General features: G+C 48.5%; 1 protein-coding gene across 1 annotated transcript in view; it reads right to left on the minus strand.

Moving 5' to 3' along the window:
* Window positions 1-14,591, minus strand: part of ANTXR1 (ANTXR cell adhesion molecule 1) — a gene marked incomplete at both ends in the record, with an annotated part of 75,551 nt that overhangs the window by 37,593 nt on the left and 23,367 nt on the right. Inside the window, 3 exons of the mRNA XM_080634383.1 lie at window positions 5,584-5,662; window positions 5,756-5,825; window positions 12,803-12,901. Of these exons, the coding sequence (XP_080490509.1) occupies window positions 5,584-5,662; window positions 5,756-5,825; window positions 12,803-12,901 (248 nt within the window). The remainder of the gene's footprint in view (window positions 1-5,583; window positions 5,663-5,755; window positions 5,826-12,802; window positions 12,902-14,591) is intronic.

Here is a 14,591-nt window from a genome sequence, read left to right on the forward strand (position 1 = left end):
GTTGATATAAGAGCCAGACATAAAGCCTCCACCCAAGTGTCAAGATCCCAATGTGCCAGATTAAGGACACATTCAAGGGCAGACTGACCTGGAGGATGGGAAAACTGGGTGCCTGCAGGAGTCATAGAATCGCAGAATGGTTAGGGTTGAAAAGGACCTTATGATCATCTAGTTCCAGGTCACTGCAATTTGGTGGCCAGATGCTCTCCCATCATGCCATAATGGGAACTGTTATGGAAAAGCCCCAGTCTGGTTGAGAGCATCTTCCAAACTCTTTTCTGGTGTACAAGGAATTCCTGGAGACTTGGGTCAAGACAACCTGGTCTTGGACACTTGGAAACAACAGATGTAGTCCACACAGGAGAAAAATTCACCCAGGACATTTCTGGCAATGGAACGTGGACCCCAACATGAAATAAAAGCTCATTGAGAAGACAGAGCTGTACATGGGATGCTGTTCCTCCAGACAGACAACATGAACTCACATCCATTGTCTGCAAAATGGAACACAGAGTTCAAGGTGCAGCCTCACACTTAATAACCCAAAGTGGCCTAAACTCTGCTTTCGGGTTGTTTGATCTTTATTTGGTCAGCTTCTGATAGAATTCAGCCATCATGCTGTGCACTACCTATAGTTTTATGCAGCTAGAGCTATGCTTAGCTGGAAACTGCCACTTATGGCAACTGAATAAGAAACAAGGAAAAGTGCCTGCTCGAATAGCTTGCAGAGGTTCCCCTGACATGTTGAAATCTTCCTCCCAGTCTTACAGCTGCTGAAGAAGGGCTGAAGCCTTTGGAACGTCCATTTTCATTCCTTTCTTTTCCTTTTAATCAAAATTTGGAACAACAATGGAAATGCTCATGGAAACACTGAACTGTGGAATAATGCACGGAGCTGTGCTTGACACCGAAAACAGGCCCAATTCAGCCCAAGAAAACAACTTTTGTTGGCCTTGGGGCAGCCACAGCTTCTCTGGGCACCCTGTGCCAGCGCCTCAGCACCCTCACAGGGAAGAGCTTCCCCTTTCCAGCTGGAAGATGCTGCTTTTCACAAGCACCATCTCCCAAGCCCTCTTAGTGAAGGAACATGGCATGTCCCAGGAAGACATCCATTATGAGCAGGATACTCATGGCAAATAAAGCTGCGTTTCGATCAATGCTAGTGCAAAGCAGGTCTAATATCCTGCCACTGAAACCTTCCCCCAGCCCACACGTGGGTACCTCCATCATCTCTCCTCCCTGAGGAGAAACACCGTGTGTTTCTCACTCGGTGATACAGGGAGTGCAGGAACATCACTGAGTGATACCCCTGCTGTTCCCATTGGGAGCTGCCCACGAGGACCTGTTCTAAGCTCTCACTGCTGCACTGCAGTTTCACCTCCCTTCCAGTTCTGAGGCTGGGAGCTACCAGTGCCAGAAGGTCAGCAGTTGGTTTTCCTCTTCTGGGACCAGTAGAGAGGATGAACAAAGCCTTATTTTAGTTCTCATCCTGGCTCCTCTCCGAGATGCTCTTTTTGCACTGCAGAACTTGGCAGCAGCAGAGTGGGACTCACTTCCTGCCTCCACGTTCCCTCTGTTGGACATCCCTTTTCTTGAACACACTTGGTGTGAAACCTGCTCTGGGCACATCTGCAGGTGGACAAATCCATACCCAGCATTGATTTACTTCTGCCCTCTTTTAGTTCTTTGAACACCCAACACAGGAACAGGAGTAACCCCCTTGGTAAGGGCTTCCCAATTCCACCAGCCATCACTTGCTGCTACTTCAAGCAGACCCCACTGCAGCACACACTCTGCATGGCATTAGCTGGTGGGGGTGACAGCAACGCACACTGGGCTCAAAGCACTGAAGGCTGATGTGGGGCAACTTCACACACCAAATTGGCGCTATGCTGAGACTGATAGGTGAGGAAGAAGAATTAGTTTTACTTCTTCTTAGTCTTAGCGCTAAGTGGAAGCTGAGGCTGCTCAGTGCCCAATGCACTTCTGGCCCTGGGCCTTATGTTATTGCTGTTATAACAAGGAGGGGGTTATGTTTAGCAAAGAGTGAGCTCTAGTTCTTGGTGCCTTCAGCTATCAAAGGTCCCCTGACTTCAGCAGTGGGATGAAACTACTTTTTAAACTCACCATTAATAATAATGATGATATCATATTGTGACCATGGAAGTGGTGAATTAATTCCTTGCTTTGCTTTGCTTGTGTGCAGCTTTTGCTTTACCTGTTAAACTCTCTTTATCTCCACCCATGAATTTTCTCACTTTCACCCTTCAGGTTCTCTCCTCCATAGAATTATGGAATGATTTGGGTTGGAAAGGACCTGAAGATCGTCCAGTTCCGGTCTCTTGCCATGGGCAGAGATGCCTCAAGCTAGACCATGTCACCCAAGGCTCTGTCCAACCTGGCCTTGAACACTGCCAGGGATGGAGCACATACCACTTCTCTGGGCACCCTGTTCCAGTGCCTCACCACCCTCACATTGAAGAACTTCTTCCTTATATCCCATCTAAACTTCCCCTGTTTCAGTTTAAACCCATCACCCCTTGTCCTATCGCTACAGTGAGTGGTTGTGTGGGATTAAACCACAAGACAAGGAAGCCAAGAGACAAAGTCATCACATACTTCCAGCCAGCTGAGCTTTGTCATAGTGGAGATGCTGGCATCTGATTCCCCTTATATAAACAGCAGGCTGTCTCCAAACCTTAACAACACTCATTCCAGCCATTCCCCTGCTCTGTTGGGGTTGCTGCCAGTGGTCACATAGCCCAGGCCAAACAACACCCTAAATTACACTCAGGACAGCCCTATCTTAGTTTAACTGGGTAATATGTAAGTTAGTGGGGAGCAGGATTACCGTGCTGTCTGCAGCCCCTGATTTACAGTGGTACCTCTTGCTTCTGAAGAGCCCAGCTCTGTCAGCAGCTTTACCAGAAGCCACTCACTAATCCCCAGTCTGGGCTATGCAGTCAGCAAAGCCTTCGAGGGACAAATCATATTGGCCATGCTTAGGGAGGGTACAAGTGAGCTGGATGTTTACTTGGAATATCACCCTGCCCTGAGCTAGAGCTTCATCTGCATTCCAGCATCCCATAAAACCAATGCTCTGCCCAATGCATGTCCTTTACTAACCTGGTTCTATCTTCTTGCTCGCTTTCTTTCGCCCTTCTTGGAGGCAAAGGCTGCCCATCCCATGTCATTCCACAGCCAGTGCTTTTTCCCATTGCCAGACAACTCAACTCCACCTCTAACCTCACCTTCACCCCTGCATGAGGTCAGGGAGTCGAGCTTTGTTCTGATGATGCTTCTTGATGCACCAGACAGAGCCTGCATGTGGAGTTTCACTGTTGGGGTACTCATCCCAAGGGATTTCAAAGGGCAGCCAACTCTCCTGCCTCTAAAAACTCACATTGAAAAAGCTGCAGGAGAGCAACAAAACCAAACCCCCAGAGGCCTCCTATGGACTGTTTCATACTTGGCCTTGACAGGGACTGGATCTGGATTCTTTAAATGGAGATTTCGCTCCACCTGATCCAGCTGGGATCTCTGTTATGTGGCTGCAAATGGACTTGACAATGGAAATACTGAAAGGTCCTCTGCAATAAAAGAATCTTTACGAGCCTCTCCCACTCCTCCTTTCTTTTGTTGAGTGAAAAAGGTCCATTCCCTTTCAGCAGAGGGAAAGAACTGCAGTGGGCACAGGAAAGCCTGGAGGCTCGCTTAGAGAACAACAGCTAAGCCCTTCTGGCAATGTTATTTTGGGAACCCAAGCCAGCAATTCCTTGAGTCCCAGAGAAAGAACACAGAAAAGCACACATGGTCGTGCTTGTACTCAGATCCTGGGAAGCACGAGCAGTTGAGCAGAGGCAGAACACAGCAGAACCCATGCAGGTTAACTTCTGACACTCCTTGCACTGTTGGGGGGCTGCAATCCTTGAAGCTTCCCACATTTCAGGAAGCAGAAAGCCAGGGAAAACGAGGAGCCTCTCAAAGCCCAACAGACACCCAGAATCCAGGCAAGCGGATTCCAAAGGGCCTGGATTTTAGAGCTCCAAAACTGTTTTAGCTTATGTAGGACTGCTTTAAACAAAGCAAAAACCCATCCAGTGCCCAAGCAGTGAGGTCTAATTCAGAGCTGATGGATATTGAAGTAGCACCGCTTAATGCACCCAGGAGGAATAGCATTGGTAGTGAAGCCTGTGCTATAGTTTTCCAAGCAGCCAATAAATGTTGCTGCATCTATGGATGGATGTAGGACCTGGATTTGAACTCTGGCTGCTCGGCTGCACGGCAAATCCAGTTTCATAGGCTGGAGGCACTGCCATGCAGCACAGGCAAAAGAAGGTTCCTTAACAGCGATTAAAACAATAGCAAAGGAACGGATATTTCACCTCCTATAACCTAGAAATAATCATCCCATCCCCAGCAGGAAGCCTATCAGGAAGGAATAGCTTTTCTCTAAGAACTCTATCCCAGGTCTTGCTTCATATGAGCAAAACACAGGAAAATATGCCTGTAATTTGCTGACAATACCCAAATGCCAGTGAGCAAAGAGAGCTTGAACCCAAAGATTAACTAATAGAACTAATTCCCTCCTTTAAAGGCATAAGGGAGTCGTTGTACGATTTGGAATATAACCCCTCCTGTAAGCTCCGTTTCCACACAATCTGGTCCTTGCTGAACAAGCAGCAAGATCAAGGGACACAAAAGGCTCTTCTCCTCTTGTGCATCAGCCTTTGTGGAGTGCAGCAGGCTGCTGGTAACCCATGCATCACAACACGGCCTTTCACTTGCCCTGTATAAAGCACAATGTGCCTTTGCTGGGCAGAGAGTACAGCAGCCCATGGACAGATTTGCTGGTGAGACTACTCTGGCTTCCTAAAAGCACACAGAAGAAGTAAAGAGCATCCCAGCCATTCCCAGAACAGATCGGTCTGCTCACAGATGGATAAAGCTGAATACACTGAAGCACAAACGACTGCTCTGAACTCAAAGTGAATCCCTCCTTCAGCACAAGTCATTTGATGCTCTGTTCCCAACAGACATGACTTAAAATAAGCAGCATCTTCAGCAATACCATGAATTAGAAATGGTTTCCTCATCCTCTGCCTGGTTGCAGCAGAGACTGGATGCAGCAATTCCCTGCTACCAGCCATAAACCCGCTACTGCAGTGCAGAATCTCCCCCATCTTTTGGCAACCACATTGGTGTCCAGACAAAGGCTGTGATTGCAACAGCCACACACCTTCCACAGCAGCAGCACATTGCTGTAGAGGAACCAGACTAGCTAACAAAGCCCGCAGACATGCTTCTTGTGCAGATACAGGCACCTCTAGAGCAGTGGCTGCTGGTCCTGTTCTGATCTGCATCCTACCGCAGAGTCCATGGTGTGTACTGAAGACTCAAGAGCTTTGCCATGCTATGACACACATGATGTCAAATCAGCACGCTCACAAGCTCACCTTTCAAAGAGAGAAACAGCTCCTTTGCACACCAGGCTCCCACAATACCCAACACCAGTGTAAAATACCTGCTGTTAAGTCCCACCATCCCACTGAATCATTGTAAGGCGCATGAATCAAACCTTACACAGTGTGTGCTGGAGATGATGACGGAGCTGGAGATGAAGCTCAGACCATCGTTCATGCTGACTTGAAGAGCTGCTTCCCTGAAAAACACCCAAACCACAAGGAACAAGTCAGAAACAGGTTAAAGTGAGGTGACAGAGACTCATTCTCTCACAGGAAAGTAAAACACATACATGCCAACTTCTCGCAGCACAGGCGCTGGGCACAGTAAGTAGGTATCTTCCACTACAAAAGGCTTCTCGTCTGGAAAATAGAGATACTGGGATTTATTACCAGGTCAGCAATACAGGCCTTCAAGACCAAGCTTAATTAATGTTTTCCCTCACTTTTGATGCATAAATAGGATCGAGCACTGTGTAAGGGGTAAAGGAAGAAGCTCTTCCCCATGAGGGTGCTGAGGCGCTGGCACAGGGTGCCCAGAGAAGCTGTGGCTGCCCCATCCCTGGCAGTGTTCAAGGCCAGGTTGGACACAGGGGCTTGGAGCAAGCTGCTCCAGTGGAAGGTGTCCCTGCCCGTGGCAGGGGTTGGAGCTGGAGGAGCTTTAAGGTCCCTTCCACCCTAGCTCTCTGGTAAGAACACACACAGTCATTTCCATTAAACACTGTGAGCAGATGTATTTAGCACAGGGTATCCCTTTGCCAACCACACACTATCTATATTACTTCCTCATTAACAGAGGGGCAGACAGACAAGAAGCACTTAAATCACACGATGGAGGGCTATGATGCACATCCCTCACTTCCCACAGCCCGGAGCAGAGGCATTGGGTTGATGCTGAGCTTGCATTCCATACACACTCTGTTTTGCAATGGAGTTACCCAACCAAACCAGCAGCTTTCCCCACCTTGCACAAGCAAGAGAAGAGCAGTGGTGGTGAATCTGGCCCTGGATCTCTTCTCACCCTGATTTATGATTTATCATTAAGTCCCTTCGATTTATGGCATTGTCTCAGCACACACATGCCAAAAGAATGAAGACTGATGTCTTGTTTTCTCCTTCACTAACACTAGCAGCAAAGGCCAAAGAATTCTCCGTGCCAGCATTCCCTAAAACAAAGTTGACTTGATTTCACAAGGCCTTCTACTTCGATGCCATGAGCTTTTTGTTTCTCTTTCTCTCTATTCCCACCCCCAACTTGCATGGAAGTTGTGCCTCTCTACCCAGTTTATCAGAGTGGGGTCCCAGGAGGGAGCTCATGGGTGTCTACAGGGAGAGATGATTTTGCTTGGAGAATGTTTGTGTTTCACCACAAAAATGAGAGATCCTTTTCCTTTGCTCTAAACAAAAGAGGATCCATTTGGTTTGCATAACTCCAGCCGTCTGACTCCTTCCTGGAAAACTTACATAGGGAACCCAAACAAAACAACGCTTCTCATCTGCCGTTACATCCGTATCTGCAGGATGCGCTTGTGAAACGCCGCTTCTCTTTGCTGCAGAAGGAGCTCGCTGCATTCTGGTGCAGGAAGAGATGGGCCCGAACATTCCCAAGCTCCAGATCCCCTGCCAGAACGGGAATTTTGTGGTTTGGCCTCTGCTCAGCTGACAACACGAGTGGAAGAGCTATGGAAGGCTGGGAGGGGAGCACTGCACTCCATGTTGCTGCTGCCCAGGAAGTGATTCGTGCTGGGTAACCAGGAAGAAATCCCACTGTGTTTGTCTATATCCATCGGCAATGGATATATTGGCAATGTCTGTGTCCATCGGCAATGGATATATTGGCAATGTCTGTGTCCATCGGCAATGGATATATTGGCAATGTCTGTATCCATCGGCAATGGATATATTGGCAATGTCTGTATCCATCGGCAATGGATATATTGGCAATGTCTGTATCCATCGGCAATGCTATAGACAGGGTGACCAGGTCTGGAGCACAGCTCAGACACCAGTCGTGGCCAGAGCTTGGGCATCTTACTTGCTTGATGCAGCCCATACTCTGGGAGTGTGAGCAGCACGTTAAAGGAGATGATCCTGATCTCATGAGACCCCACTTGCAGCACTGTGTGCAGTTCTGGTGTCCCCAGCATAAGGACATGGAGCTGTTGGAGCAAGTCCAGAGGAGGCCACGAGGATGCTCAGGGACTGAAGCACCTCCTGTATGGAGCCAGGCTGAGAACATTGGGGCTGTTCAGCCTGGAGAAGAGAAGCTGCGTGGAGACCTCAGAGCAGCTTCCAGTGTCTGAAGGGGGCTACAAGGATGCTGGAGAGGGGCTCTTCATCAGGGACTGTAGGGATAGGACAAGGGGTGATGGGTTCAAACTGAAACAGGGGAGGTTCAGGTTGGATATAGGGAAGAAACAGAAAAAGAACACACAAAAATCCATCTGTTTTCTGTGGGTCCCCTTTCAACAAGGTCCTTGCTCCCGCTCACATTCCTGTAACTCACTACCCAGCATTCCTGCACCTTTAACAACTATCTGCAGCCTGCAAAATCTATTATTCCAGCATCAGGGAATAGTTTCTTTCGCCATTAGCAGGGTGTAACCTTTCAGCAAGCCAGCACTTGGAGGGCTTCCCAACCGTAATAATAAAAGCCTCAATATATGCATTAAGTTTTAACACAGAAGAACAAACCCCAGTGAAGGAGACATACAACACCCCAAAGAAGGGGACCAGGACAGCAGGACTTTCTTTTAGCCATATAACCAAGCTATTTAACAGCCTTTTCTTTGGTTACTGGTTCACCCCAGAACCAAGTGGCACACTGAGGACTGACTGCAAAGATCCTTACAGGGGGTCGGAGGAAGCACAGTGTCTTCTCACAGTGCTGATTGTTGGACCCACCGCATCAGCAATAGTTTATTCCAGAAGAGGATGCAAAAGCCGTTTGTCAAACTTCCCATCTCTCAGGCTAACAACTTCCTTCTGTCATCCCTCTCTTTATGATTTCAATTCAACTGAAGTACATCTCAGGCAATGCTTTGAGGATGCCTTCTGCAGGGGAGAAGACTCTGCTCCATCAGACCAGTACACACAGAATCATCAAATCATAGAGCCTGAATGCTTCTGTCACCCAAGATGAGACAAATAATCTTCTATAATCCTCCGCACCAGCCACCAAAGCTCAATCTCTGTTCATCCTCACCACTCCTTATGACAGCTCTGCAAGCAAAGTTTTCATTTCAAACCATTTTGTGGGGAGATAGGAATGTAGGAAGACACTGGAACACTCTCTGAGCTACAGCAACTGCAAGACCGACCCGTAAATAAGAGATGTTTTGTTAATGCTGTAATGAAAACCACATTGAGATCATGTTGTAATTGCTCTGCTTTGTGTAGGGACGCGTGAGCTTCAAATGCCAAAGCCATTGAGAGCAGAGTTAGGGGATGGGGGAAGAGCAGATCTGCACATAGCAATGATATCGCATTCACAATCTCTAGATGGAGAGAAGGAATCTGGAAGGATTCTCTTTCTCTGATGGGTTCAATAGGAATCCTGCTTTAAAAGCTCTTTAACCTGCAATTCTTGATGGTCAGGAGAGCATCTGAGGGAAGCATGACCCTTTCTTCTGTGTTCATATTCTTTGTCAAGCAATGACTTGGGTCACCCTTCAAAACATGATGCCAAGCTCACCTTGGTGTATGTTTTCACCTAGGAGAAATAGAAGCATTCGCTGTGTCCTTCATAAAGGCCACACTCCTCCCCAGAGCACCTGATGGGGTTTGTATGCAGCGATGGACATCCTCTAGTACCAGAGCGGAAAGAGGGCAAAGCTACCATAAGAAAGGGAAGGGAAAAGATTGAGGGGAGGGTTAAAGTGATGCGATCAATGGGGGATTAAAGAGTGGAACTGCGAAGTAAACCATTCCTGTGCTAAAGGCGAGCAGGCTGTGAGACAGTGAAAAAGGTATCACAAGGAAAGTGCTGTGCTGCCAGGAAAAAGACAGGGAGAATGGAGCAAGGCTTTGAAAGCACAAGGCATTTGCGGGGCAGTTTTGGGATGCAGTCCCCATACACTTCACTCCCTTTCAAAGTCCTGCTCCCACTGTCATTGCCCCACTTCTCCTCACTCCTGGTACTCAATGCTGACAAAAGAAGTGAAGAAACTTTGGGCAGAGGCTCAGATTGGGCCAAGTGTCCAAAGCATTCCCTGGAGCACAAAGCTCTAACCCCATCTCTGCTGTGGTGCTGCTTCCTCAGCAACCCTTCGGCTTTAGCGCAGGACAGAGCCCGTCTCTATGCCCAGAACTATCCCTGCTGGCTCCTGCAGAGCCTGAGCAGACAAAGCCATTTGAGCACCACAAAGCAGTCGTAAGTCACTGCACTGGGTAATTACTTTTAACTCTGTGCAGCCTGAAAGCAATTCTCTCAGGCCCTGTGCTGGCAGAAACACGCTGCTCTTCAACATGCATCTGGTTACAGCTCTGCTCAGCCAAGTGTTCTTCATGGCTTCTACAGCTGTTTTACCCCATAGTGTTATGAGTGATGCTCTCTTCTTCACCTGCCACTTCTCCATGCCAATAATCCCAATAAAACCCTATTAGCTCATGCCCTTGACCTCAGCAAGTCCTTGCTGTGCTGGTTGACATCTCATCTGGGATAACTGAAGGCTTCAGGAACTGTTGGCTCAGTGTTATCTTTAACAATAACTCCCTCCCTGATACAACCAGCGGCTGAGAGGTTCCAAACAAACAAAACCAGCTGAGCAAGCCAATCCCCACATGGTTTCCACTAAGCTCTCATTCAGTTAACTCTTAGGGTAAGCTGCTTGCAGCTCCAGTGCAGAGAGAGAATACGGACTGGATCTTCAGGCTTCTGTAAAGCAAAGACGCATTCTCACATAGAGCAGCTTTAGAGAGCTGTTCCCAACCAGAGAGACTTGGGTTTGAGAGCATTGCTGAGCAACTATCGAGTTCCCTCAACCAGGGAATGGTTTGAACTCAGAAACTCAGTTTATGGCCTCCTGCTTCCAGGTCACTGCGTAGGGAACAGCCTGGAGCTGAGCAAAACGGATCAGTGCCAAGGAGAATGAGCTCACTTTGATGCATCAATGCAGGATGCAATGAATGCACCGTGTCAGAGGGCAGGAAACACTTGGCCCTTCTTGCTTTCCACAGTCATTTTGTGGACACAAGAAGACAGCTGCAACTAAAAAGCACCCATGGGTTGCACTAAAAGAAGCTGATCCTTCCCAAAAAACTACTATGAAACGATGGGGAGAGACACCAGAATAAATCACAGCCAGACAAGCATCAGCACACCCAAAGCAAGGAAAGAGTCTTTCTCCTCACCCCCACCAGGTCACAGTGTTTGGGAGTGAGGTAACCCTCGCAAACAGCTCCTCCCATTGGCAGCACTGGATGCTTTTGTGTCTCCATAGGCTGAGGAGTGGAAAGCTGATGGATGACATTCTTCACTCTGGATGTTTCCAGGAATGAGCGGCTTGCTGCAGAGCCAGCCAGCTCGGAGGAAGAGGAGCTGAGAAGCCATTGGGAGGCAAGAGCATCTTTAACCTCAGGTAACAGAGGAACCTTGCACGCCAGTGACAAGGGAGCAAGAAGTCTTCTCTGGAGAAGTGGAACAGGAAATCAAGTGTTGAAATGAGTTTACATAGGACAGAAATGACGGAAAACACCAGCATCACCTCCCTACCTCACAAAGCAGGAGGAGGAGTTACTTTCACCTTCCATTCAGGCTCAGTGCATAGGGGGCCATAATAAGGACAATTATTGGGTGGATAGGGAGGCAGAAATGAGCGAAGAAGTGTCTGCAGGCAGCTCACTTGGAGCAGCCACCTTCAATTCTCCCATCTGGGAAGCAGGAACAGTAGAGTTTGCTCCATGTGGCTTCAGACTTTGGACAAGAAAGAAACTTCTAAATATCCCAATAGCATTTTCATTCCCATTGGAACCTTCCTTCCAGGTGGAGAGAGGAGGGTAGGTTTCCTATGAGAGACATTATAACACGTGTGATCCAAACAGAACTTTGGATCTGAACTCTGGTTCAACACCTCAACGTGGCCATGATCCAGATTTAAGGAGTTCTGGCCATGTGTCAGGTTCGGGTCTGATTTTATGGAGCAAACACAAGCCACAGCAGCCAGGCTTCCTGCTTCGGGACACCACCATTGGCAGTTCCAGAACCAAACTACTGCAGAGGAAGCCACTGTAACAGTGACAGAGCCATTCAGGACAAACCACACACACTCACTGTCCTATAGCTGCTCTGAATGTTCAGTGCCATTCCTCATAGGACAAACAGCCTTAGCAAACAGTTACTTCACCAAAGAGCAAGCTACACAGATGCTCAAAGCATGAGCAAGTCCAACACTGAGCCGTTTGACTTCTACACTTTAACTAATTCATGCATGTATTTCATTGTCACAAGTGTCAGGACCACCTCCAAAGGGATCAGGCAGCTTCAGAATAGATTCTATGCTAGACAAGATGAATTCTGCTGTCACGGTGGTGTTAGCTGTGAGTTATGCTATCTGGTTTCCTATGTGGGTTTGCAAACGTGCCAGATGAGAACAATAGGGTTGTTAGTTCTTCCAGCTAAATGGATCTCATACACCTCACAGAGGGACCAGACACTCGGGGTCTAATTTGCTTCTCTTACTTTGGTTCCTCTCCTGGTTCCTCTGTAGAGGAAACTTCTTTCCAAGTTGCCTCCACAGAAGCACATCAATGCCTTAACCACTGCTCCACTATAGCTTCCAACAGCAGTGTTTAATTAAGTTGCATGACCAGACCTGCTAAATACCACAACATATAGGTAACCATTGAATCATGGAATGGTTTGGGTTGGAAGGGACCTTAAAGCTCATCTCAGTCTCCCCTCGGGCAGGTTAAAGCCATTCCCCTTGGCCTGTCCCTACAGGCCCTTGTCCCAAGCCCCTCTCCAGGTTTCCTGCAGCCCCTTTAGGCACTGGAGCTGCTCTAAGGTCTCCCCTTCAGGAGCCTTCTCTTGTCCAGGCTGACCCAGCCCAGCTCTCTCAGCCTGGCTCCAGAGCAGAGCTGCTCCAGCCCAACAGACCTGACCTCACCACGTACTTAACCCAACAGGACACACAGAGATGCTCTTTACAGGCAAGTTTCTCATCTTCTGTATCTGTTCCCTCCACTGCTCAAGCTCATCTAGTCACACCCTTGCTGTCAGTCACAGCACACACCACCACCATAGCGCCTCATCCCATACAATTATACCCTTCACAGCCAACATACTTGAAGATCCAGACTGTTCTGCAAGCGCAGGATCAGACAAAATCCAAAGCACTCACTGAGGGTAAGGGTGTCGTTGATCCTGAAGCTGCAGAGCACCCTGTCAACGTTGCGGGCATGTCGAAATCCATTTCCTCTCACAACCACCTGGAACGACTCTGGAGCAAGAGAGACAGTGAGTTATTGATCCATGGTGAGGCCCAGAATGGTCATCTAGACAAGGTGTCTACATCACCAGTTTTCACTTGCTCTCCTCAGCTGAAACATGCAGTTTAAGAAGTTTTAAGTTTAAACATAGTAAAGAATGGACCTTCCACTCCCTCCCTGCCCAAATTCAACCTTTAGCAATAGGCAATAACACGCAACAGACACATTTTAACTGAGAATTTAAGTGAGAACATTGAGCTTCAGCGACACTGAGCTTCCCCCTCCCCAGGCTGGCATTTTAAACAGCAGAAAGGTTTGGATGAAGAAAGGTGAAAGTATCTTTCCACAGAAAGGAGAACAATCTCCCAGTGACAGATCACCTGAAGAAGTTCAAGGGCAGCTTTAGGTAACTCAGACTTGTAGCAGTTGCCATGAGTTTGGCCACATCCTGCCCTGTGAGCCTGTACAATGACCAGGAGTCCTTGATGGGACTCATTTCCATGCAGTTACAGGGGACTTCATTCCATCAGCTTCCTGGTCTCCGGACAAACCAGAGCGTGTGGGCATTTCCCTAAGTCTTCCTCTTTGCTTCTTCTCTGTATCAGCCCCACAAGGTCTAATGCAGGAGGCATCGAGGATGGTCCCCTACACCTGAGCACGGAACTGTGCGGTCCTTTCTGGAACAAGCATCACTGAGCAATGAGATCACCTCCTCACAAGTCTGACAGCTCTCTACTATGCCCTGTTATCCCAGCTCCTCGAACCTAACACTGGGGGAGGTTTACAAGCTTCCTGCCACCATCAGCAGTAAGACTGCCTTGCAAGGAAGCATCACTTTCGGACTTTCAGCTGTTGAAGCAGGGCCACAGACCCAGACAAGTTCTGGCCGTGGACACAAGGACTCAAACCCAGCGAAGGAAGCGGCCCCCACAATTCCTGTTGTGGGAATTCCTATCTTGGCAAGGCACTCAGATAATCCCCAGTGATGTTTGGCTGGTGGCTGTGGTTTGAACACGCAACGTTTCACCTCCCAAGACAACGCAGGAGCAACCCCAGTGCATCAAACGCTGCCCTTGGTTTGATGGTTCCCAGGAGCAAGAAGGAACCAAGTTGGTGCAGATTCAAAGCTTTCCCTTTGCACTTCACAGCCCCCACCATCTTTCACCTCCCCGAAGGACTCGCACACTGTACTTGTCAAGAAAAGCAGCTCTGCTCTGGAATCTGGGATCCCCTCCAGGTCCCACTCCTTTACAGCCAAGTTGCAAATCATCCCAGCACACCCAGCCAGGGAAGCTGCTGCTGCCTCGCAGGCCCATTGTGTGAGAGCCATTGGGAAGGATGGGGGAGACAAGCTCTGCTCTGGAGTGTGGGGGCTGATGAATGCCTAAGAGGAATCACAGGAGCCTCAACTGCTGGGGAATGAGCTCAAGTCCAGTGGAAAAGCAGCGTATCAGGGATGTCTGATTAACCACGGGGATCCTGTCTCTGCTTGAGACCGAAACGAGCAGATGCAGCACGGTCTGAAGGAGGCAGGCTGGTTTGCCTGAAACACACTGAGCAAACCTGTCAAATTTGCGCCTTTTCACCAAGAAAAGCAGCAGATTTAGCACCAGTTAAGGGTTCCTTTTGCACTCGCCAGCAATTGGAGATGCTTGGAGCATTGTGTGCAGTTCTGGTGTCCTCAACATAAGAAGGACATGG

This window comes from Psittacula echo, assembly GCF_963264785.1.
Source record: "Psittacula echo genome assembly, chromosome: 25".
NCBI classification, from domain to species: domain Eukaryota; kingdom Metazoa; phylum Chordata; class Aves; order Psittaciformes; family Psittacidae; genus Psittacula; species Psittacula echo.